The 24,552-nt window shown below is 44.8% G+C and overlaps 1 protein-coding gene across 1 annotated transcript in view; it reads left to right on the top strand.

The window, feature by feature from the left end:
• The window catches only part of VWA3B (von Willebrand factor A domain containing 3B), a 207,997-nt gene extending 184,636 nt beyond the window's left edge, over positions 1-23,361 (top strand). The window contains exons 24-28 of the mRNA XM_027128900.1: positions 1,422-1,533; positions 8,577-8,701; positions 10,108-10,245; positions 12,538-12,638; positions 21,360-23,361. Of these exons, the coding sequence (XP_026984701.1) occupies positions 1,422-1,533; positions 8,577-8,701; positions 10,108-10,245; positions 12,538-12,638; positions 21,360-21,714 (831 nt within the window). The 3' untranslated portion in view covers positions 21,715-23,361. The remainder of the gene's footprint in view (positions 1-1,421; positions 1,534-8,576; positions 8,702-10,107; positions 10,246-12,537; positions 12,639-21,359) is intronic.
• Positions 23,362-24,552: the final 1,191 nt, after the last annotated feature.

The following is a 24,552-nucleotide window of genomic DNA, read 5'->3' as shown; positions in this document are numbered from 1 at the left end:
AGAGGAGAAGGATTTCTGTATTCTCTCCAAGGGTTAGGAGTTCCTTTTCCCATTCCTCAAGCCAGAACTAGAGGGCTTCTTTTAGAACTCTCTCTGTCTATACCCTGGAGCCCACTTCTGTGTTTTGGGCTGTCTTGAGGTCAGGCCAGGGAATACCAGAGGAAAAAAATGGTAAACACCCTACCAATTTGGTGGTACTTTGAATTCTTGTCTTCTTTTCCAACCCATTTGCTACCAGTTGCTTTGCGGAATTCTTAAATAGATTTTACCTAGAAACCCAAACACTATATGTCTGTTTTTTATTTTGTTTTCTAATAATTCATTTTAAATTTATTTTACAAGATCGTTGGTCCTCACATTGATTGGAAATCAAAAATAATGACTTTTCTGGATGATGGAATGGAGGCTTTTGGGGGTTTTTTGGAGGAGTAGTGGAGATTGGGTCTCTCTACTAATGATCAGTCATCTAGCGTAGAAAATAGGACTTTAGATAGAATTGGACTTTACAGATCAAAAATGAAGCTACCAGTTTCTTCCTGTAGTGGACACAACAATCACATTCACTCCAAGTGTTGATTCAGGTGGTAGCATTTGGAAATAACAGAGCAGTACTTTCCTTTGTTTTTTCTGAAATTGCCTGGGGGTGAAGTCTTCCTAGAGAGATTATAACCGAGCTGGGCTTTGAAGGGGTTATCTGGAACACGAAAGCCCTTGCTTATTTTTAAATATCTTTTTTCAGATTGGATGATTTCTGTTCATTTGTCTTCAGGTCTCTTTCCTCCATCGTATCAATTCTGCTATTTAGCCCTTCCAGATATTGTTGGGGTTTTTTTTACTTCTAAAATTTCCATTTGTTTTTTTTATAGTTCCTTTTTCTCAGCTGAAAACAACTACCTTACTGTTCATTTCAAGAGTATTTACCTTTACCTCACGTACTATGGTTATAACTGCTGATTTGCATCTTAATCTGATTATTCCAACACCTGAGCCATCTAAATACTGTGATCTGTTGATTTCCTTTACCTTGAGAATTGGTTATGTTTGCTTGCTTCTTTTGTATGTTGCATTTTGGATCGTGTATGCATATATTGGATATTATAGTTTAAAACTCTGGATCCTGTTTAAATTCTCCAGAAAAGGCTGCCTTTTTTTGTTTTGTTTTAACAAAGCTTGATTAGATTTAGACTGTAAATTCTGCCTCATTTTCTATGTGCAGTGTTTCCCATATCAGTTCAGTTTTAAAAGGCTGTTCCCAACAGCATAGAACAGAAAGTACTCCAGAGCATACAGTATATGCATGTCCTGTAATTCCTCAACAGTGTGATTCTAAGTAAAGAATCGCACGCTATCCTGTATCTGTGACTTTCACTGTCTGCACTTACTTTTTCTATTAACTATTAATGTTTTATTTATTTTTTTAGCAACAGAAAATGCAAGGAACTCCAACAAAGAAAAACAAATCCAAAAAACTGGATCCACTCAAAGGCCAGAAGGTTATTGCAAGATGTGATGAAAATGGCTTTTATTTTCCAGGTAGGTATTTTATTTTGTAAGATTCCTTTGTTACATAATATGATATTGGGAACCAGAAGTTCTCAAACTATGCTTTCCCTAGCACACTGACACTTCATGAGCTATGCTGAGGTATTCCACTTCTAAAATGAAATGATGAAGTTTCTCCCCATATTTGTGGGGAAGTAACAGCCAGAAAAACTTACTTTAATCTTTCTTTTGTTTAGTAAAGTTTTCCTACATACCTACTATGTTCCACGTGTGTAATATCCCTAAGGTGCTGGTCTAGCGTCGTGAGCAGACCCCAGAAGAAAATCCTTGTTTTCATGAAGCTTACATGCAAGTAGAGGAGACAGACAAGCAACCAAATAAGTAGAATACGTAGTGTGTCAGACACAGGGCTATGAAGGGAAATGAAGCCACGAAGAGGGTTGAGCGTGTCAGAGGTGAAGCTCGCGATTCTAGATATGGTGGTCAAGGAAGAGCTTCCAGGGAAGGCAACATATTACTAAGGGCTTTAAAAAGGAGCCATGAGATTATCTCAGGGAGAGTTCTAAACACAGGGAACAGCAGTACGAAGTCCTGAGGATGGAGTGCCCATGACACCCTCTTCCTTGAAGGAAGAGGCCAGTGTGACCGGACCCGAGAGGTTTGCCCAAGATTTTCTGGGGCATGTGATCCTGAAGGAATCAGCCAGGTGAAGTTAAGCAAGAGCTTCATGAATAATGAAAATGATACGTGTGAAGATCTAGAGGTGAAGAAAAACATTTTCTATGCCTGGAGAAATAAAATAGATTATGGCTGGAACCTAGAATGCAAGGGAAGGGTAGAAAGTAAGAAAGCTCTTCGGAGAGGTGAGTGTGTGGCTGTTCATAAAGGGTTATGTTAAGAGGTTTGAACTTTATTGGGGGGTCACATTTAAAGCAGGAAGAAACACAATCACACTTGAAGTTTTAAAAAGATCCCTCCCAGCGCTGTGTGAAGAGTATATACGGAGTGGATTAGGATGTCACTCGGGTCCCTGGCGTGGGTCGTAAGCTAAAGGATGGTACCTGTAGGAGATGGTGGTATGGACAGGAAGATAACGAGGTGTGTCTGGGACGTGACGAATTGTAGGTGCACCACAAGACGCTAAAGTTGTCAGAGAAGCAATTGGAGATAATGGGTCCAGAGTCTGGAGGAGGAAATCTGTCGGGAGATAGAGATTTTTGCCACGTCAGCACAAAAATAGTCATTGAAATCATGGTAAAGGCCTATTGGGAAAGAGAGCTTAGAGAAAGAACCCTGAGGAAGAGCTGTCAAGCAGAAAGACTGTACCTCAAAATATAGCTGATCTTAACGTAGGCATTATCTGTCAATCACCAGTTAAGTAGTTCTTTATTAAACTTAATTTAATCTGCTTTTTAAGTGAGAAAAATACTTCATCTGGAGTTTGGGTTTCCAGCAGGCATATGTGTAGAACTTATAACTAGGATATTTTATTTGAAATTTGGTAAATGTGCTTTGAAGTTGACTGGTTGAGAGAAAAACGGATCCAGGCATTTGAGATGCGCTCCTAGGCTGAGGCATGAAACTCTTCTTTGCAGGAGCGGGACCTGAGAACCTCCTATTTTTCTGGGGCTTAGATTCACTGAGAGGTGATCATAGGAGGCCACCCCTTGGTTTTCTGAATCTGAGTCACGGAGCAGGACCCAAGGCTAATTTAGCAATTGAATGAAAATGCTGAAAATGACAGGATTCCAAATGGCTGGACTAGGGCTTGAGATCAGTTTGCCGGCCAGGGTCCCAGAAAAAAAATAATACTGTTCAAACTTTCCCCCCAACCATCCCTGCGTAATAAGGAAATGCAGAAGACCTACCACTGCTGATCTGGGGGAGTAGAGGAAACAGGTAACATATAGCCACATGCAATACCTAAGGCCATGCCGGCAATGATTATTGCCCTGGTTGTTTTTAAATATGCAGCTAGAAGCAGAGAACGCACAGTCCTAATAGCTCCATGGGATTTGGCCGTTTGGGAATTTTTAATCTGTGGCTCAGATAAGGCACTTGAAAGGTAATAAATATTTGATGGGAATCCCCTGGCAGTCAGGTGGTAAGTGGTTGGGTCTCGGCTCGTTCACCGCCAGGTCCCGGGTTCAGTCAATCCCTGGTCAGGGAACTAAGATCCTGCAAGCCGTGTAGTGCGGCCAGAAAAAAAAAAAAAAAAAAGATAATAACATAATAAACACTTGAATTTAGTCATATAATCAGTTATTTTGATTAGTGTCTTGTTAGTAAATATTGACTCAGCTGAATTAAATGATGATGCATCGGTTAAGGATGGACTTAGTTTCTGTTTCCCTCCCCACAGCCCCCCTTTACACTCCCCTCCCCCCCACAAAGTCAATGTATCTTGTCTTTAACTGGTAACTTCAACTCTATTTTACCCTCATAGAGTTATTTTTTCAAAAAAAAAATAATTTTAAACTTCCAGAAAATTTGCAAGAATAATAGAGAACTCCTGTATACTTTTACCCAGATTTACCAATTTTTAACATTTTGTCACATTTATTTTACCAATCTATTATTTTATTTTTCCATTCTCTCTGTCTCCTTCCCTCTACCATGACACACACATTATTTTATCCTGAACTATTTGAGATTAGGTAACATCATGCCCCTTTGCCCCTTGATACATGTATTTCTCAAGAACAAGGGTATTGGCTTAATATTACCACAGTCAAGTTATAAAATTCAGGAAAGTTAATATTATATAGTTTTATCTATATATTTCAATTTGGTTAATTATGCCAAGAATAGCCCTTATAGCATTTTTTTCCTCTAGTATAGGTCCCAATTCAGAATTGTTATTGCATTTAGTTATTTCTCTTTAGTCTGCTTTAATCTACATCATTCTCTAGCCTTTTCCATCATCTTTCATGATACTGACATTATTTAACAGTAAGGCCAATTATGTTATGGACTGTTCCTCAATTTGGGTTAAATTAGATTCAGGTTAAGTGTTTCCAGCCAAAATGTTATGTGATATCATTGATGTCACATCCCTCTCAGGGTAACCTATCCAAAGGCACATGATGTCCAGGTGTCCTCATTAGTGATGTTCATTTAGATCACCTGGTCACTGCAGGTGACTGTTTTTACCCCTGACAAAAAAGAAGGCCAAATAGAGTTTTGTGGCATGATATTCACTGATGACTCCTTTTCTGATAACTTTTGTTCAAAACCTCCTAAATGTTTTTAATGAAAAATAGCTTTAAAACGTATCTGAGCAGAAGGTGGCTTTGGAGCGATGGGATCAGAGCATCCATTGCTCGAGGCCAGGTCTACACTGGAGCAGAGCTGACCCAGTTGTTGCTGCCATCCTTGGGAATCAGGGCAGGGATTTCCGTATGGCTAACTCTATTCGGGGGTCAGTGTGGATTCACTAGTTGAGGAAGGATTGCGTCGTGCAGAACAGAAGGGGCAAGCTGGTAGCCTGGCTTATTAGGATGCTGAAAGGCAGGGAGGCAGACACACTTCAGAACCTTATTTTAAATCATTATTTGTAGGAATTGAGTCATCCTTCCCATTGTTTAGCAAGAAGCAGCATTTTATCTCAGGAAATTCAGTGACGAAAAGTCTGGGTTGCAAGATTTCTGCACTATGTCGTTGGAACAAGTTATAACGGAAGAAAAAGGTTGGGGTGGGGGAGGACTGAATACTTTCTCAGGGGTCATGATTTAGGGTCAGACAATCCTAAGTTTTTATTTATTCGAAGTCTGCTTCTTGCCTCTACCAGCCGTGTGAATGGAATCACTGAAGTTCTCTGAGCCTGTTTCCTTATCTTGCCAAATGAGATTTAAAACAGTTAAACCCCCCATAAGATCATGGTGTAGATTAAATATGATAATGTACAGCATCTTGAAATTGGCAAGTGTTCATTACCTGTAGAGTATTTCTATTATCTTCTCTTGGGAGATATAAACAACTCACCTGGGGTCCTCACCTGGGGTCCTCACCTGGGGGTAGAGGGAGCGCTTGCAGTTTAAAAACTTCAACAACAGCTTTCAAACTTTAAGAGCAATTTGAAAAGGCAAAAACCAGCACAGTGCGCTATAAAGGAAACCTCTGAGACTAAAGAAGAAGAGAATGTGATGACTAGACGTGTAGGCTGGCATTCAGCGGAGGGGGGCAGGTGGAGGGGATGCTTCTGGTGGAGCAGAACTGACGCCCTTTTCAGGAAATGGGATTCGAGCCAGGCTGTGAATATCGGAAGGTTCTTATAGCCAGAGGTTAAAAAAAAAAAATCCACTCTCCAGCCTGAGAAATTCCTGTTTGCAGCGAAGATTGAAAACCATTCCTGCTTTTTTCACCAAATGAACTCACCCATGCTGTCTGCCTAGACTGTTTCTTCACTCCCCTGACCTCTGGGCATAGGCAGTGTTTTTGCTGAGGGTCTCAACTAAGGTGTGCCCCCTTTTCCCCCACACCTGGGTATAGGAGAGCCCCCTGACTGAGGTGGGGAGGCCCACTCGTACCCAGGAAGATGATGGAGTAGAGATGCTTCTTTCTGCCTGCTGGTCCAACCTCCAGAGCCCAGTCCCCTAACATGGTCCCAGGAGACGTTTCAGAGCAGGAAACACCATCTCACCTCTCTGAGGCTGAGGGCAAAGAGAAACTGCAGTGTAAGGGCAGCCAAAAATCGGAAGCTGATCTTGAATCAGGGCCTAGAAGTGGTAGCAACTCCTTAATGAGGTGGAGAAGGGGTAAGTGCAGAGGCTGAGCCATGACCAAACAGGCCAGCAGCTCTGGGTCCTCCCACCTTGGAGGACAGCCAGGCGTCAACACCGTGAGGCTGGTTCTAGAGTTAGATTGGAAGAAACTACACTGATTTCTGGAGGCAGACGAAGGTCCACACCTGCAGAGATTGGAACATAAAAGAGCTGGTAGTCTAAATTGCCCGTCGACAGATGAATGGATAAAGAAGATATGGTACATATATACAATGGAATATTACTCAGCCATAAAAAGGAACGAAATTGGGTCATTTGTAGAGACCTGGATGGATCTAGAGACTGTCATACAGAGTGAAGTAAGTCAGAAAGAGAAAAACAAATATCGTATATTAATGCATATTTGTGGAACCTAGAAAAATGGCACAGATGAACCTGTCTGCAGGGCAGAAGTAGAGACACAGATGTAGAGAACAAACGTATGGACACCAAGGGGGGAAGTGGCGGGGGGAGGTGGTGGTGGGATGAACTGGGAGATTGGGATTGACATGTATACACTAATATGTATAAAATGGATGACTAATAAGAACCTGCTGTATAAAAAAATAAATAAAATTAAATTAAAAAAAAAGAATACAAGACACTAAGTGAGCTATTTTGCTTGTTATCAGAATAAAAGATGAGGAAAGAGATTTAAAAAAAAAAAAAGAGCTGGTAGTAACATACCAAAAGTCTAGGTCTAACGGTCTCGAGCAGGGGTCGGCAGCCTTTTTCTGTAAAAGGCAGCCGATACATGGCTTAGACGCCGCAGGCCGTCCAGTCACACAGCTACTCACCTGAGGCAGATACCTGAAAAACTGCATCCCAGGTTTAAGACTGGATTCTGCAAAGTCCCAAAGGCTAAGAATTTGAGGAGGGTCCCACTGGCCAACAAGGTCAGCTTGGCAGCCCAGACCTTTACCCCTGCCTGGGGCAGGGCCGGGGTCGGGGTGGGTTGGGATGGGCTTGTGTGCTTGGGGATGCTAGGATTCTCCTCAACTCAGAGGGGTTCTTCGTTTTCATAATAGGAATTCTTTCTAAAAAATAGTGTTAGTTTTCCTAATTAAAAGGGTAGAGTCAGTTTATGGTAGAAAATGTGTGAACTATGTGTAAAGAATATTTCAGAAGCCAAACCGAACATCTAGTCCAATAAGAAAACAGACAATATAAAGCTGGTTTTCATGTGTGTGTGGTGTTTTTTAAAAAAATCAGTTTTCCCTTTCTTTGGCCATTTAAAACAAGACACCTGGACTTGAGATGAAAATCAGCAGCTGTTTCTTTGCCACCTGAAAGCACATGGGACTTTGCGAACGCCGGTGTGTGAGCTGGGGCGAGGATGCCGGGCACTCACGCTGTGGGAACCCAGTGGGACAAGCACATTTCTGTCTCAAACTAGGGGGTCCAAGTGCAGCTGTTACTGCCGGGGAAGTCAAAACGTCCCCCCAGTATTTATAATCCCTTTTAAATGGGAAAATATAATAAATTTCAACTAGGATAAATGACAAAATATGTGAACCTTAACACCAATATTTTCTTTTCCTGTTACAATAATCTCTGCACGTAACTAAAAGACGAGAAAACTTCTTGCTTCCTTTTTTCTTCCTTTTCTGATTGTACATTTTAGGGACACTGTGGGGTGTATAATATTAGATGAAAAGCTGAGGATGAAAATTCATATTTCCTTTCACTTTCACAATTTAACAGTGATTTTCCTTTTTTAAATTTTTATTGGAGTATAGTTGATTTACAATGTTGTGTTAGTTTCAGGTGTACAGCAAAGTGAATCAGTTATACATATACCTACATCCACTCTGTTTTAGATTCTATTCCCATATAGGTCATTACAGAGTATTGAGTAGTGTTCCCTGTGCTGGACAGTAGGTCCTTATTAGTTATCTATTTTATATATAGTAGTGTGTATACTAACAACGATTTTCTGTCTCCAAGTATTATAGAAGGAAATATGACTAAAATAAATAAGGGAATCAGACGTTAGGAAGTGTCCAGGGAAAGGATATTTCTAGGAACAGTGTTCCCAGCAGGATGGCTGCTGGTAATGCTGGTTGAACAAGTTTCCATGCATTCTCTTAGCTTCCCAGCTCAGCTGTAGAGCAGAGCACGGCACTGCACTCTGAGTTGGTCAACCCCAGCAGGCCTCATAGAGTATCCAGTGTTATCTGGTGGAGAAACCAAGGGGCACAGTGATGTAAGCAGGCAAAGGGCTGTAACTTAGCTTGACCAACGGGATGGGGCAAGCCTAAGGGAATAAGCATTGCCTTTCTGTTTTATTTTAAATGTGATTCCTTACAGGGGTTGTGAAGAAGTGTGTGAGCCCCACCCACGCGCTCGTGGGCTTCAGGTATGGCGACACCAAGGTCGTGCCCATCTCGTTCATCACACCTGTGGGGGGCGCCATGCCCTGCCCACTGCTCCAGGTACCTGCTCCAGCCATCTGTTCCTGGGCCCCCCTTTTTTTTTTTTTTGCGGTATGCGGGCCTCTCACTGTTGTGGCCTCTCCCGTTGCGGAGCACAGGCTCCGGACGCGCAGGCTCAGCGGCCATGGCTCACGGGCCCAGCCGCTCCGCGGCATGTGGGATCCTCCCGGACCGGGGCACAAACCCACGGCCCCTGCATCGGCAGGTGGACTCCCAACCACTGCGCCACCAGGGAAGCCCCCTGGGCCCCTTTTCACCGTTCCTAGAGCTCTGGATAACAGTGACCCCTCTTCCTATGACCGCTTGCCTAGCAATTTCTTTGCTCCTGACCCTGATCTGCTAACGCCCTGGTAAGTAGCTCAGGACTGCACAGACCCGCTTGCGTTGCCCTGAGGCTCTTGTTGCTTTACAGACAATGGATGGTCGTGGGCGGGAGTTGCTGTAACTGCTGGTGCTCCTGAAGCTTTCACTGCAGAAGATTATACTAAAACAGATTAAATAACAAAGGCAGAGGTAGCCCTTTCCTTGACGTTGTAGTCAGTTGATGCCAGCCCTTGTTGCCATAATGCAGTTACCCCTGAACATGCATTCCAGGGGTGAGCCAGGCTGATGTGTTCTCTTCTGCTTATAAATTCATCAGAGCTGTGCCGTGTCTGGCACGTCCTCCTGTGCTATCCTCATCCCCGCACCAAGGCGAGAGTGTAGAGAGAAAACCCCCCAGAGCTGCACTGCTGCTGTTTCTTGGATAGTGTGAGCCAGGAGGAAGAGTGCTGAGGAGTGCTCGTAGGATTCACACTGGTTGTCTGTTGCCACCTCCCCTTGGGCAGACTTAGAGGGCACATCAGTGCACTTTCCCCCTGACCGTGAATCCTCTCCATCTGACAGGTGCCCTGCAGCTTTGTATGCCCCTTCACAAGACTTTCTTTCTGCTGGAAGTTATCTCTTGGGACTTTTTCCCGTGGACTCCAGGTGTGAGCTTTGGAACCACAGTAAACCAATCTGCTCCTCTCCTCTGTCCCCGATAACCCTTCAGACACAGGAGGGCACCGTCCATTCTCTCCCTGGCCCTCATGTGAAACATTACAGCTTCCTTCAACCAGTCTTTGTAAGATATGGTTTCCAGACCCCTCACCATCTTGCTGACTGTCCCTGAGACCCTTGTCAGGGGAAGCCCTGCTAAAATGCGGCTTCCCCAAACTGGTCACGAAATTCCAGCTGTGGCCCAAAGAGCCCAGGGAAGTTTGGACCTAGCGACTCTTTCCAACCGAGGGAAAAAAATATGTATTTGAATTCTAGCATCAGTACTTGCTAGTCGTCTTGGGGTGTTTTAAAAGCAAGCTTATATGAATATTGTCTCTAAGATGGATAAGCGAAATATTTGCCGTGAAAGATGTTCTCATCTACAGGTTGGAGATTATGTGTTTGCCAAAGTTGTGATACCCCGAGGGTTTGGCTTCTACGTGCCCGCCGTTGTCATAGCGGTTCCGAATCAAGATGTGGCCGAAGATAAAGTCTACACAGTCTTAAAATGTAACAGCCAGAGAGTAAGTAGACTTTCACTCAGAAAAGAACATTCTCGCTAGGCAGAGAGTGGCTTCCTTTTACCCCTGCCTTTCTTGCAGGCAATGCCTGGCTCTCTCCTGGCACCGCCAGATGTCTCGAAAGAGCGATCTCCCTGGCTGTTTCTATTCCCCCTGCACATCCACCCGCTGTGGTTAGAGTCCTGTCCGCTGTACAACACAAAATCCGCCTTTGCGAAGGTCGCCGTGGCCTCCTCACTCCTCTGTCAGATGGTCTTTGGGGCTCTCGTCCCACATTTGGGGTCTGGGGAGGCTCGCACCAATTCCGGCTTCGTCAAGGGCCTCCCCAGGTTCTTACAGCCCCACTTTCTCTCTCTCTCCCTGCTGCTACTGCTGCTGTTCCCTCTGTATTTTTCCTAAAAGTTTTAGGAAAAAAATCATTATCAGTTTACAAATCTGGTGATGTCACTTGCCTACCTGATGTGCCCCCTGTCCCTCACCCCCCCTACACACATGCGCACACACACACTTCTCGGCAACCTCAAGGAAAAGCCCAGCCCGACCCCCGCCTGACCCCCCCGCCTGCCCCGTGAGCTTGGCTACCAGCCCTATGGAAGGTTCACCGCTTCCCGAACACAGTGGGCTTTCCCAAGCCCCTGCGTTTTAACCCTTCCTGGACCACTCTCCCCATCTTCTTTCTATAAAAACTCCTGTCACCCGAAGATGCTGCCTGATCTCTGCTGAGGCCCTCAGGTTCCCCTGCACACTGTCCTACCTTCCTTCCGCCCCGGCTCCCTCACCAATCTCCCAGCTCCTTAAAGGCAGGGACCGGGTCCTATCCATCTTTGCATCCCTGGTACCGCTGCTGGTGAAGAGCAAGTTCTCACAATTGCTTTATGAGGTACTTGAATGAACGATGTTTTCTAACGGAAATAACATGTTCTGATGGCCCACTTAATACGCCTGGAAAATGGATTGGCAAGCGAAAAGCAGCAAACGAAAGAGTCGTGCTAACTTATTCAGCACTTACTATGTGGCACAGGTACTAACCCAGGTGCTTCACACGTAGTGAACAGCTGGCTGCTCAGAACGCTGTGAGGCAGGTACTCTTAGCCCCATTTTCAGATGAGGAACCTGACGCAGAGAGGTGAAGTCACACCCAGGGTGAGCGGTGTTACAGGCTTTGAACCCAGGCAGTCGGGTTCCGTGGCCTGCACTCTAAATGTCTATGCCCAACTGCCTAGTAAACAGAACAAAAATATCTAATCAGTTCTTTTTTTTTTAAACATCTTTACTGAAGTATAATTGCTTTACGTTGTTGTGTTAGTTTCTGCTGTATAACAAAGTGAATCTCTAATCGATTCTTGACTGTAGCATGGGGTATGTCCATAAGTGAAGGGGTCATGGTGAATGAATTTTAGGATGAAGGGATGAAATGTAGGATGGATGAGTGAAGGCCGTCAGAGCCAGTGGCCGCAGGAGCACTGTATCCCATCCGACAGAATAAGAGGGAGAAAGGGCATCTTCTCATCCACCCAGGAAAAACCGTGAGAGATAATGGACTTTCCTGGAGCTGTTTGGATGACATTGAAGGAGCCTGGAAGGGCAGTGGGTGGGAAGCATCTCTGCCAGGTGGCCCTGGTCTGGGGACATCTACCAGGCAAGAGAGGAGAAAGCAGATCAAGGGACGTTTGACGAGATGCCTGTGGGTGGGTCCCCGGTGTGGGGAGAGATGTAGCTGGTGACCCAGGATCCCTGAGGAAGAGCCTCAGAGCCCAGGAAGGACCTTGCAGGTTACCCCCTTTGGCAGTGGGGCCCTGGACTAGACGGCATGGTCTTGGGGATGGATGCTGAGAACAGTTCTGATAGAAATTCTGGGAGACCCGGGGGCTGACAGTGGGACATACAGCGTGGGGTGGTGGTGATAGTTTATAAGTCCAGGAAAGAGATGGCCAAGGCTGGACTTAAGCTAGAAAGGAAGGTGGTTATATGAAGGTGTGCGTCTGTGTGTGTCTGTGTGTGCGCGTGTACATCAGTGGATGCACGTGCACACACACACACACACACACACACACACACACACCCCTTGACAAATGGTGTACTTGACAAATGATCCAGGATGTGGAGAAATGACAGGAAGGACTCAATGATGACTTTTATTCAGCGTAAACTTATCAAGCTGGACTCTGCATTTACGCTGCCCGGAACAGGATAATGGCTGGTAGCTATTACAGTGGGTTGAGCTAGATTAAAATTACATCTGAATTGTGGACATTTCTGATTTAAATTGAATGAACTCTTTTGGTATCATTACAGGGATTTTGCCCTCGGAGTGCACTTATTAAGATCAGCCAAAACAAATACGCCCTCTCTTGCGCTCATATTAAGTCACCCCCAGTTCAGGAGGATTCGAAAGTGTAAGTGGACCCAACTTTCTACTTTCTGAATTTTATTTATATCTTGGCACTTTTAATCTGTTTCTCGACATCCTTGGGGAGAAAAGCAAAGGTGGAGGACTTCCTACCAAAGTGCAAGGCTACGATGATTGTTCCTTCAACGCCACAGCTTTTACCTGCTGGTTATTTGTCTGTCTTGTTCGAATCTCAAATTCAACATTATGTATTTTACTGACCCTTCAGCAAAGCTTTCAATCCTGTCGTGACTCTGAAGGAATTATTTTCCTCTTATTTGTAAGGATTCAGGGTCTTCCAATGAAGCCTCACTGTAAAGCACAGGTTAGACTAAGTTGCACTTGGGACTAATCACCCATCACCTCTCCCTGTTGGGGGTGAGAGTGAGGTGCTGGCCCTGGCTTGCCTGTGCCCAGGTGAGTGTGGGTGGGTGGGTGGTGGTTTCCAGGGGCGACAGTGGGGTAAACACATTGTCATCTGAGGCAGCAGGATGGCTAACAGCTGGAAAGGTGGATTAAAGCAAAATCAGTAAGAAAAAGCTGAGGCCTGAAGAGCAGGCAAGGCCAAGTCCATGGGGCCAACGAGGGGCATCAAAGTTGGAGTCAGAGCCCTGACCTTGGAGGTGAAGGTGGATTTTGAGCACGGGTTGAGCCGTCTTTGGGTGCCAACCTTCAATCTCCCAGTGGCCTCACCTTGTGCTTCATAAACAGAAACCACCAGACATTCTCTTCCTGCGCTGCTTTCCTCACCTCTGGGCTTGTGGAAGCCTGGATCTCTCCCCCTGATGTCAGAGTCCCTCCTCATCCAATGCTGATCCGTCCGGCAGGCCTGTCCCCCCCCTGCCCAGGTCCTTGCTCTGTGATTTACCCCTGGACTCTCCTCCCCTCTCTCCTTAGCTCCTCTCCACCGATTCCTTCACCTCTGCAAAACCCCCAAATTGCCTCTTCTGTTTGCACGCACACATGCACGTGTGCACACATGATCCTAAATAACTAGACCTCCTTGCCTGCTGCAGTGTGACCCAGCACCCTCCTCTCCCTTCGCCACCCAGATCTGAAACCTCACAACTCAGACTGGGACTTGAACCCACGGGCTGGGACTCGAATCCAGCCAAAATCCAGATTGGGAGTTGAACCCACTGTATTTTAACTGAGATCACACACCTGGTCTCACACACCTGCAAGCTCAGGTTCTTTACGTCGTCGCATCACAGAAAGAATTCAGTGAAGAGACAAAGTGATAGGTAAGAAGTGGATTTATTTAGAGATATACACATTCCATAAACAGCTTGCAAATATTTCTCAGCTTGGCGGCACAAGTGCTCTCATTTCCTGAGGCCTCCTCCTGCCCTGAGGTCCTGCCATCTCCCCTAAGTGCTGAGCAGAGGAATCTTCCTCATGTGTAAATCTGCTCTTGCCCCTCTCCGACGAACCCCGCCCCCCATCCCTCTTCTTATCCTAGCTTAGCCTTTTGTTGCCCTGAACTAGGCCTGCCTAGCTGGCCTTACTTCTCCCCTAGCCACTCCCCAACAAACCTCCCAAAAGCCCCTCTGCACACTAACCATATTAAATTTGTAAACTAACCATTAAAAAAACTTGCAGTTTTTTTCCCATGCTGTGCTTTTTCAAGGCTCTGTGCCTTTGCGGAGACTAAGTATCTCCTCCCTGGAATGCTATTCTTGCCCTTGGCCACCTGGGGAACTCCAACATTGAACGCAAGCCCTGTGTTCCAGGACTCCAGCCCTAATGTGGTGAGGTGATTCCACTGCATCCTGTAGACGTTTTCATTATAGGAATTTTACCTTGTGTTGGGCCATGTACTTTCAGGACCATCACCCCTACTAGGCGTCAGTCCTTGAAAGCGGGGGCAAGGTTCTATCTGCTTCTAAATCCTGGTTGCCAGGGTCCAGCCCACAGGATGTACCCAAGGACTCTTTGAAGAATGAACCAATGAACACACAAATACTAGGGGATGCCCAGCAAGGCTCCTTGAGGGGCATGTAGTTCCACAGAGAAGCTTCTGTTAGGTATGATTGTTGAAAATATATTCTACAATCCTTCAGTCTTTTTCTAGATGAATATATCATTTTAAATAAGAGCACTTTTGTTGTCTCAAAATCCTACTCAAGCAGTATGATATCCAACTTACAGTACCTCATAAAGGACTGTGGATACACGTGTCTAGGTATTGTCTAGGTACCATCTTCACTAAACTCAGTATTATCCATCACTATTTTAGAATTAAAATTCAGTTCTTTCTATGTTGAGAAAAACCTTTCCTTATTTTCTGCCTTAGTACTACCCCAGGCCTTATTTAAAGCTCTGTGGCTAGTTGCCTACCCCAGCTCCTGGGGCTTTACACAGCGGAAGCGTTCATTGACCCCCCCTTGTCTCCCATTGTAATTTCCACTGTTTTGTTGCTCTAGCTGCCTCTCCGTTAGAAAGAGACTGCATTTAATTCTCCTAAGCAGAGGTCACATCCAGCCCGCTACGTTCAGAGCTTAATCTGTCTCTGTTTCCATAATCAGGGCTGGTAGATGTGAGCACAGAGAATAAAGGCGTAGGTCTTATTTTGTATCTACACTGGGATTTCCTTCTGGTAGGTCCTTTCTCATCAGAAACTCTTTCTCACCTCCTTTCTAAATGTGCCACCTCCCTTTGGTTGTTCTTTAGTAAATCTTCACACTCCTACCCCAGATGAGACCATTTAAAAAAAAAAAAAAGATCGTGGTGCTTTCTTCATGGGCTAATTAAAGAAATGTACTGTAGGTTACAACTTCAGTGGGACATCATATGGCCAAATTTAATTTTAAAATACTGAATCCACTATAACCATCCATTGGGGGTTGGTAAGACAAGGGGTATATGGTCCCAGACAGCTGTGGACCAGGATGCCAGACATCCAGCTCTCCACCCTCTGCCCCTCCTCTTTTTCTTCCTTCTTGGGGTCTTCAGTTTGGGGTCACTGAGTATTTTCTGCAAGCCCCTCCTCTGGTTCCTAACAAGGCTGGTACACAGTGAAAGGCAGGAAGAAAAGTATTTGGAAGGTAAAGGGTTCAAAATTGATTGAATATGGCCACAGCTGATACAAATTTTCATTTTCAATTCAAAATTCGACACAAATGATTCTTTTTTTTTTTTTTTTTTTTTTTAACGGTACGCGGGCCTCTCACTATTGCGGCCTCTCCCGTTGCGGAGCACAGGCTCTGGACGCACAGGCTCAGCGGCCAGGGCTCACGGGCCCAGCCGCCCCGCGGCATGTGGGATCCTTCCGGACCGTGGCACAAACCCGTGTCCCCTGCATCGGCAGGTGGACTCTCAACCACTGCGCCACCAGGGAAGCTCGACAAAAATGATTCTTGAAGACTTATAGCAAGGTTGTCTTGCAAAATATGTTACCCATTTTGCTAAATTCCAAATAACTAGTCCTTAAAGGAGAGAGTTTTAGTATTACCATGTTTGTGATATGAAGTCAGGTGAGGCTCTTCCAATTTTCTCTTTCCTTTGAAACCTGACAATTGCGTTCTCTGACAGCACCACTGAGAGAGGTGTGTGTGGTGGAGGGAAATGATTGCTCTTGCCTTGCCTTACCTTCAGGAAAGTCCCTGAGCTTTTTCTGCATTTCACGCCATCAGAGATGTCTGTTCTGAATGCAAATAGTCCCTAACCTGTCAGTAACTTTCTCCATTTAGAGAACACACATGTAATTTCTCCTAACTCCAAAAGGCAAGGGAGCCAGAAGGAATTTTCCTTCATTTTGGCATCCTCCCTCCTTGCCAGGCCGGAGATTCACAGCACGAGGTCTTCCCTGACTGCCTGCCCTGGGGTCCTGTTCACATCAGAAGGCTGCGGCCTCCGGCTCCTTCAGGGAAAGCGTGTTTGCTGGGCTTCATGCTCTGACTTCCGGTTTTCTCCATTGAAGGGAAGTGCCTCTAGCAGGTGTTACTCAACCACCCACAGGTGGGGACCACGTGCTCCTCTGGGCGCCTCTGGTGCCATGTAACTGGCAGGAAACCCCTCGCAGCCGAGCTGGAATCCATCCTCCCTTCCTTGTTGACAGAACAAGGCTTGGGCAAATTACCTTCAAGTTTCCTCTTTAAGAAGATTCACCACACAGGGAGTTTGATTTCTTGAAATAATGAGCAACATTCTAAGTGGGATCATAGGAGAACCAGACTGGACTAATCATTTCCTCTGTGCTCCGGAAAAATCACTGGGCGTCTGAAGGAGGTTGTTGAAGATGAGAGTGTTCTTCCCTTGGTGCACAATTGTAACCGTGTGGTCTTGGGGACGTGGCTGGGTAGGAGAATCCTGGAGGGGAGAGCCCCCTCCCAGCGTTCTGATGTGGTGTGTCTGGGTCTGCAGCCAGCTCTTAATTCCTATTACACAAAATATTAGCCTCTCGTTACCTTTCTTTGAGCAGTTTAGCAATTCTCCATCAAGCTATTCGGATTTAGGACCGTGCCCCCAAAGGAAATGATAATTCCCATATTGTTGAACCCTCCTCCCCTTATCCACATAGCATGGCCTCACATTGCCTTCCTGACAGCAGGGATATTAAGTCATCGATTAAAACTTCAAGATTCAGTGCTGACTCTGAGATGAATCACTCCCATCCTCTCACCCGGTCACTACTGACTATTTTTCCCTTAGAAGGAGCTGTGCCTCTGGAAATCATTAAGCCTGTGTATGTCATCAGCTCCCTTGGTCCCTTCTGGCCAGATCAGGAGCCCCATTTCCTAAGGCCTGGAAAACAAGCAGTTCCGCCATAACCCTGTCTGTGAGTGTCCTGCCTTATCCAGAGGGGCAGGTGCCATTGCCTGGAAGTGTGCTTGTACTTGGGACAAGAGCACAGACAGTCGTGGTGATTCGTTACCCCTGAGGGCCAGTGAGAGCAATCTGGATAGCAAAAACTGCCTTTTCTTCTCAGTCTCTCCTTTTTCTGCCCCTTCCGTTGTTAAAACTCAGGGGCCTCCTGGCCCTCGTCAAACGTGTATCCGGTACCTACACCAGACGTCCTCCTGTTCTTTATGTTCTAAGATGGCCTTGCCAACAGAGACACACTTAGGGCAGAATAGACATGAGGCCTCAGGGAGCCAGCAAGAATACGGGCAAACTGACGATGCCCAGGTCAGGTGAAGGCGGTGGATTTTGACCCAAGGAGAGCATGGACAGGATGCTCAGAACTCTTCCCCGTAGCGGAACGAGCTGCTCTGAAGAGCCAGTGAAGGAAGGCACGGTGCCTGGCTCCTCCACGATCCCCTGCAGTGTTGACCAACTCTGTAGCCTAAAATAATTCATAGGGCACTAAATCGAATGCAGTTTGGGCATGAAATAGGGCAAAAGAAAGCCACTTAGCAGGGCCCTTCCGGGTGTGCTGGTGGAGAATGTCCACTGGCTGAAGTCTGGAGCATGGCCGCCCTTCCCCTTCCCACAGAGCAGAGTGAGGGCGCGTGGGGGGCCGGGGGGCGTGGATAAGAGCTTTCACATCAGATTCACACCTACCCTGCTCCCCCATCCTATAAGGGGACATTTCCTTGTGGAATATCTTGAACTTGGTCAACATCAGTCATTCTGGAGGATATAATAGGGTAGCCTAGCAGCATCTACTTGGTTGATGTAAAGGCTTTTCCTTGATCAAAATCCCGGCCCATTTTTATTCGAATCATGCTCACTTACACTGTTTTATTCTTATTCAAAAAGTAATGCATAGTTAATATAATTTAGGAATTAAAAGCAAAAAACAAAAGGAATATAAAAACCATCCGTAGTTCCACATTTCAAGAGTGATCGTCATTTGCATTTTGATGTATTTCCTTCTAGAGCGTTTTCTCTGCTGTTTTGCTTCTCTTTCCTCAAAACAGAAACCTTTGTTTCTCTTAATCATTTATGACAGTTGAAAAAAGACTTCTTAATGTGGAGAAAGTGGCAATTCTCCTGGAATCCGTTTCTCTGAGGCAACTATTAAGAGACGGATGTGAAGGTTTCCAGTCATCCCCCATATTCACAATCTTAATAACAGAAATGAACACGTAACGTACGTTCTGTTCTACACCATTTTTTCTACTTAATATGTTACTTGCGTCTTTACAGGACAAGGGCACTTCTTGTTTCATTATTGCCTGCCTCAAATCTAGTTGTCCAGGTGGTCCACCACTTATGTGACCAACCCCCTACTGAGGGAGGGCTGGACACACGTTGCTTCTCGGTCTTTCATGCTCTTCTTCCTGAGTTCCTTCCAAGATCATCTCCTAGTGTCCTTCAGGTGGGCCGCTAGGCCTCTCCTCTGCTTTACTCTTTGGGTGCCTTCAGTACACCCGGAAAACTCTCTTCTTCACATTCCTTCCTTGCTGCTCTTCTGTCGGAGAGCTGATAGGTTATAGACTGGACTGCGACCAACTCTAATATATGGGAAACAGAGAAAACCTCTGAGAGGCAATAGTATGTATCAACTTAGTCTCTGGAGCAGCGTAGTGAGTTGCGGGAGAATTGATGGTGGTGCGGTGGATAAGATTTTAGATTTCAAAGAACAGGGTTGGTGATTACAGTCTTGCGGCGTGATTTCGAGTCTCTGAGAACCTGGCCTCACAGAACTTACCCATCCACACAGGCGCTGGCCTTATATTTAAAGATAATCTTGTTGGTGGCCTCCTGGGAAGCCTTTTCCCAATGCTACTGCTATTGCTAAGGCCAACTGTTTTATTGTAGTAAAATATACATAACATAAAATTGACCATTTTAACCATTTTTTTTTTTTTTTTTTTTTTTGGCTGTACGTGGACCTCTCACTGTTGTGGCCTCTCCCGTTGCGGAGCACAGGCTCCGGACGCGCAGGCTCAGCGGCCGTGGCTCACGGGCCCAGCCGCTCCGCGGCACGTGGGATCCTCCCGGACCGGGGCACGAACCCGTGTCCCCTGCATCGGCAGGCGGACTCTCAACCACTGCGCCACCAGGGAAGCCCCATTTTAACCATTTTTAAGCGTGCAGTTCAGTGGCATTAAGTACATTCACATGGTTGTGCAACCATCACCACCATTCATCTCCAGAGCTTTTCCTCAGTTTCTCAGATTGAAACTCTGCACCCATGAACACGGACTCCCCACTCCCTCTTCCCCTCAGCCTTTGGCAACCACCGTTTTATGTTCTGTCTCTGTGATCTTGACGACTCCGGGTACTACCTCATCTACGCGGAATCATAGTGTTTGCCATCTTGTGACTGCCTTATTTCACTCAGCTTAACGTTCGTCCACGTCACAGCAAATGCCAGAACTTCCTCCCTGTTTAAGGCTCAACAATTTTCCATTGCGTGTATATATCCTATTTTGTTTGTTCATTTATCCGTCAATGAACACTTGGGCTTCTTTTACCTTTTGGCTATTGTGAATAATGCTGCTATGAACATCAGTGTGCAGATATCTGTATCTGGGTCCCTGCTTTTATTCTTGTGAGTACATACCCATAAGTGGAATTTCTGGATTATATAATTCTATTTTTAGTATTTTGAGGAACTGCCACACTGTTTCCCACAGCAGCTGTACCACTTCACATTCCCATCAGCGCACAAGGATTCCAGTTTCTCTACATCCTTGCCAACACTTGTTACTTCTTGATTTTTTTTCTTCTTCTTTTTTTGGCAATAGCTATCCTAATGCGTGTGAACTGGTCAGGCCAATTTTTTAATGTCTCTTGGAAATCACCTCCTGAGTCCTTGAGCCAATCTTTGAAAAGTATCACATGTGGTGAATCTTGATCCTTTGAAGAGGAATTTGATTGATGAAATTTTCTATTTAAAAGTAACTAAAAATCTTTTTCCACTCTACTAATTTTTTTCTTGACAATTTCCAAAAGGATCTGAAGCAGCCATGGCAAAGTTACTCAGAGTAAAAGATGGGTGATCAAGGTGGCAGGTACTGATTATGGGAACAAAATAAGGTTGAACAGCTGGTGTCCTTACTTTACCCTAAAGGCCCTGAAAAAGGCAAGTTCCCGAAATGATATGCCATGATGGCCTGGCTGAGATGGGGTCGTGGTGTTCCCAAGACGCCTTCTTTGAAGGATGACACTTCTAGATAAATAAACTGCCCGATATATTTTCTTTTATTTTTTTATACCCTTTGACCAACATCTCCCCATTTCTCCCACCTCCCCAGCCCCTGGCAACCATCATGCTATTCTCTGTTTCTGTGAGTTTGGCTCTTTTTAGATTCACATATGAGTGAGATCATACAGTATTTGTCTTTCTCTGTCTGACATATTTCAGTTAGCATAATGCCCTCAAGGTCCATCCATGTTGTCACAAATGGCAAATTTCCTTCTTTCTTATGGCTAAATAATATGCCATGTATATCACATTTTCTTTATCCATTCATCCATCAATGGACACTTAGGTTGTTACCATGTCTTGACTATTGTCAATAATGCTGCAATGAACATGAGAGTGGAGATATCTCTTCAAGATACTGATTTCATTTCCTTTGGGTATATACCCAGAAGTGGAATTCTGGATCACATGGTAGTTCTACTTTTAATTTTTTTGAGGAACCTCCATACTGCTCTCCATAGTGGCGGTACCAGTTTGCATTCCCACCAGCAGTGCACGAGGGTTCCTTTTTATCCACATCCTCACCACACTTGTTATCTCTTGGCTTGAACATTTCTGTAGACACAGCAGCCATCCAGACCAGGATAACCCTGATCTATCTCTCTCACTCTCTTTCTCTCTCTCTAGGGAAGACATGGAGATAAAGAACTCTACTCTCCTAATATGGCCAATCAAAGAAGTTAACACTGGGGATTTACAAACACTAAGACAGGAGAACCCTAGAAGGAAGAAAAAGAAAGCCACCAAGAGGCTACCTCTCCAGGAGATGGTCTCCTTGGACTCAGATGACTCTTCCCATGGAAACAGGTCCCAAGAGTCCTACCCCAAAACACACCCCAAGCCCAGGCTGGGAGAGGGACAACATCATTTCTCTCAGGAACACCCTGGAATGTCTCTCAAGGATAGTGCACGTAAGATCACTCCCCAGTTTCCGGGCCAGTTTAGGCGCCAGGACAGCAAAAACTCTAACACCCTTAAGTAATGCTGACATCCACTTCCCCAGAGAAAGTCCCCGGCGTGGGGTCTAGGAGACAACCAGCCACGCCATCGCTGCCACACCTCCACCTCGAGCAGCCCTGCCCTGCCCTGCCCTTATAAAGCCACCCACAGCAGCAAAGCACTGAGGAGCATCGCTGAGAAACCTGAAAGCAGTCTAGTGGCAGCCATGTTTAAGAGAACCAGTGTTCCTCCTGGGCTGCCCTCAGCCACCAGACATTGTGGAACTAGCCCCTCTGCTGAGGTGAGGCCATGCTTCATTCTACCTCTGCCTTCCCCGGTTGTAACAAAGGTAGACTTCCCTGCCATCCTCCACCTGGATCTGTTTGAGCTTATTGGTTCTGGCTTTCCTGGACCATTCTTTATCCTATTATTTTCCCTGCCCCCACAGAACTGATAGAATACCATCTTATGGTAGACTCCCCACACCCAGAAATTTAATCTGATAGATTACCATCATAGGATTTTCAAGTTTTTTGAAATCTGTAGTTCTAATCTTGAAATTATGTAGTTCTAATCCAAGCCTGCAGTCTTGTTTTAAATTGATTATCTCATCAGAATTAGAGATTTTATCATTAAATGTTAGGACTGAAATTAAGACCTAGTAACTTGTCTGAGAGCTGCAAGGCTGAACATTGCCTATTTTACTGTTTTCTGAAAATTTTTATTGAGCCCTCCCTAATTAGTTTTATCTGTAGTCTGTTGTAGGTACCTCTGAGTGTGGAACCAGAATAAAAACTCTTACATTGGAAACATTTCAGAACTATTGGGCTGTTACTGTTTTCTCTGAACACATTTTAGCAATGAGGTACCAAAGTATTCACTTCAAAACTATTTTAGTAAAATTAGCATCATTAATTTTAAAAATGAAATAGCCTCCCAAATTGTTTTCTTCTAGTCAATAATAGCCCTAGGGCTAGATAATAATAGAGTACAGATTATTCATAAGAAAAATATTGGATGCTTTTTGCAAATAGAAATGATAGGGCAGCGTTGTGATACTCTAAAATCCACAACCTAATTAAAAGTGATACTTACATTCTCAAAAGCTAAGGGGTCACCAGGGTTATGGTGAAGAATTTAACCACTTCCAAAAATATGTAAGAAGAAGGGACATCAGCTCAGCATCAGGCTAAAAGTAGTAAGGCAGGGAGGAAGAAATTGAGGAGTGAGGAAATGATCTGGAACAAGGCCGGGGACAGTGTCCTGCCACTGGACATCCTGTCACCCAGAACCCGGGCAGGAAGGCTCTGGAGCAGTCGTCTGGGTGTGGTCTGCACAGTGGAGAATTTGGGCGGGGGGGGCTCGGGTAGGAAAGAATCCATTCGCACAGTCAAAGTGATTCATTCATGCATGAGTGCATTCATGTAAGCCTGCATGTATTCATTCAATTATTCAACAAACAATTGAGTGCTCACAGTGGGCCAGGCTGCAGAGAGACCATTAGACTATTCTGCCCTCTTCATCTCCACGGGGATGCAAGGATGAACCACAGGACAAATATATGAAATAGTGTATTGATATTATATTACAATGCATGATATGCTCAGTGACATCAAGTGATATGTTCAGTGTGTTGTCCTTCAACGATCATGCCCAGTTCTATGTGTTGGGGAAGACTGCATTAATGACTACGTATTTCCACTTCCAGCCAGCATGGAATAACAGGAACTGCATTTCCACCCCAACCCCCATCCCCCACCTGAAACAACTAAAACACGTGATAAAATGTATGTAACAACAGTTTCCAAAACATTGGACAGAAGCATTGATCTCTGAGAAACAAACGAAGTGAGCCCTGTGAGTGCCCGACTTACTGTCTAGAGACAGTTTCCAGGCTGCAGCAAATGGAGGGGATGCGTTACCATCCATCCTTCTTGTGCATCTGTGTGCATTGCCTCAGGAAATTTGTGTGTTTGATTTTCACTGAATATATCTGCACTTTTAGCGTGTGACAGAAGAAGCAATAAAAGGATTCAATCTGTTAAAAATAATAGCTATATATCCAGATTTTATAGCCTACCCTCTATAATTGGCCTGGATCATAAGCCAGGTGCAGAGGCATCAGGATGAAGTGACGGGTAGCCACAGAGAACTGTGTGGAATGCATACAGGGTGATAAGCTCTTACCAGAAGAAAGGGAACAGATGGTTCAAGAAGAGACCGGATGACCACTTGAAGGATGTAAAAAAGATTCATGCATCAAGTGGCAGGATCACCAACATTACCTCTAAGTTCCTTTCAACTTCAGGAATCTATGGATCAATAACCTAGGCCGTTACCAGCTCAGAGCAGTTCAACATAGATGAAAATACATCCTTATAAAAGGGAGGAGGAGTTGTAGCAAACACAATTAGATAAGAAAAATTAATTAGGGGAATAGAATTGAAAAAGAAGTAAAATTATATTTGCACATGATAAGAGAATATACCTGAAAAACCTGAGAGAATAAATAATAATACGAATTGAAACAAAAAAATAATTCAGTGAGGCGGCAGGATAGAAATTTAATATACAGAAATCAATAGTCTTCATATATACAGATAACGATCAGTTAGAAGATATATTGGTAATGAAAACCTCATTTACAATAGAAACATAGAAAACTAAATATAGTCAATTCTCATAAATCTCATTTTTAAAATGGCAGTTCTGTTCTATAAAGTCATCTCTAAAACTAAATTGAGCAAATACTGAATTATGGCCCTTAGGGGTTAGGTTCCTGTGAGCCTCTGGTCACATCATTTCCACCAGCTGATCAATATCTAACCTTCTTTTATGTGTGTTTCTGTTTAAAGACACCTTATTGAATATGTATTATTGA

This window comes from Aethalodelphis obliquidens, unplaced genomic scaffold (genome assembly GCF_003676395.1).
Source record: "Aethalodelphis obliquidens isolate GAN/ISIS:26980383/991018 unplaced genomic scaffold, ASM367639v1 scaffold35, whole genome shotgun sequence".
Classification (NCBI taxonomy): domain Eukaryota; kingdom Metazoa; phylum Chordata; class Mammalia; order Artiodactyla; family Delphinidae; genus Aethalodelphis; species Aethalodelphis obliquidens.
Note: the sequence above shows the minus strand (reverse complement) of the source record. Positions and strands in the feature narration are given on the sequence as shown.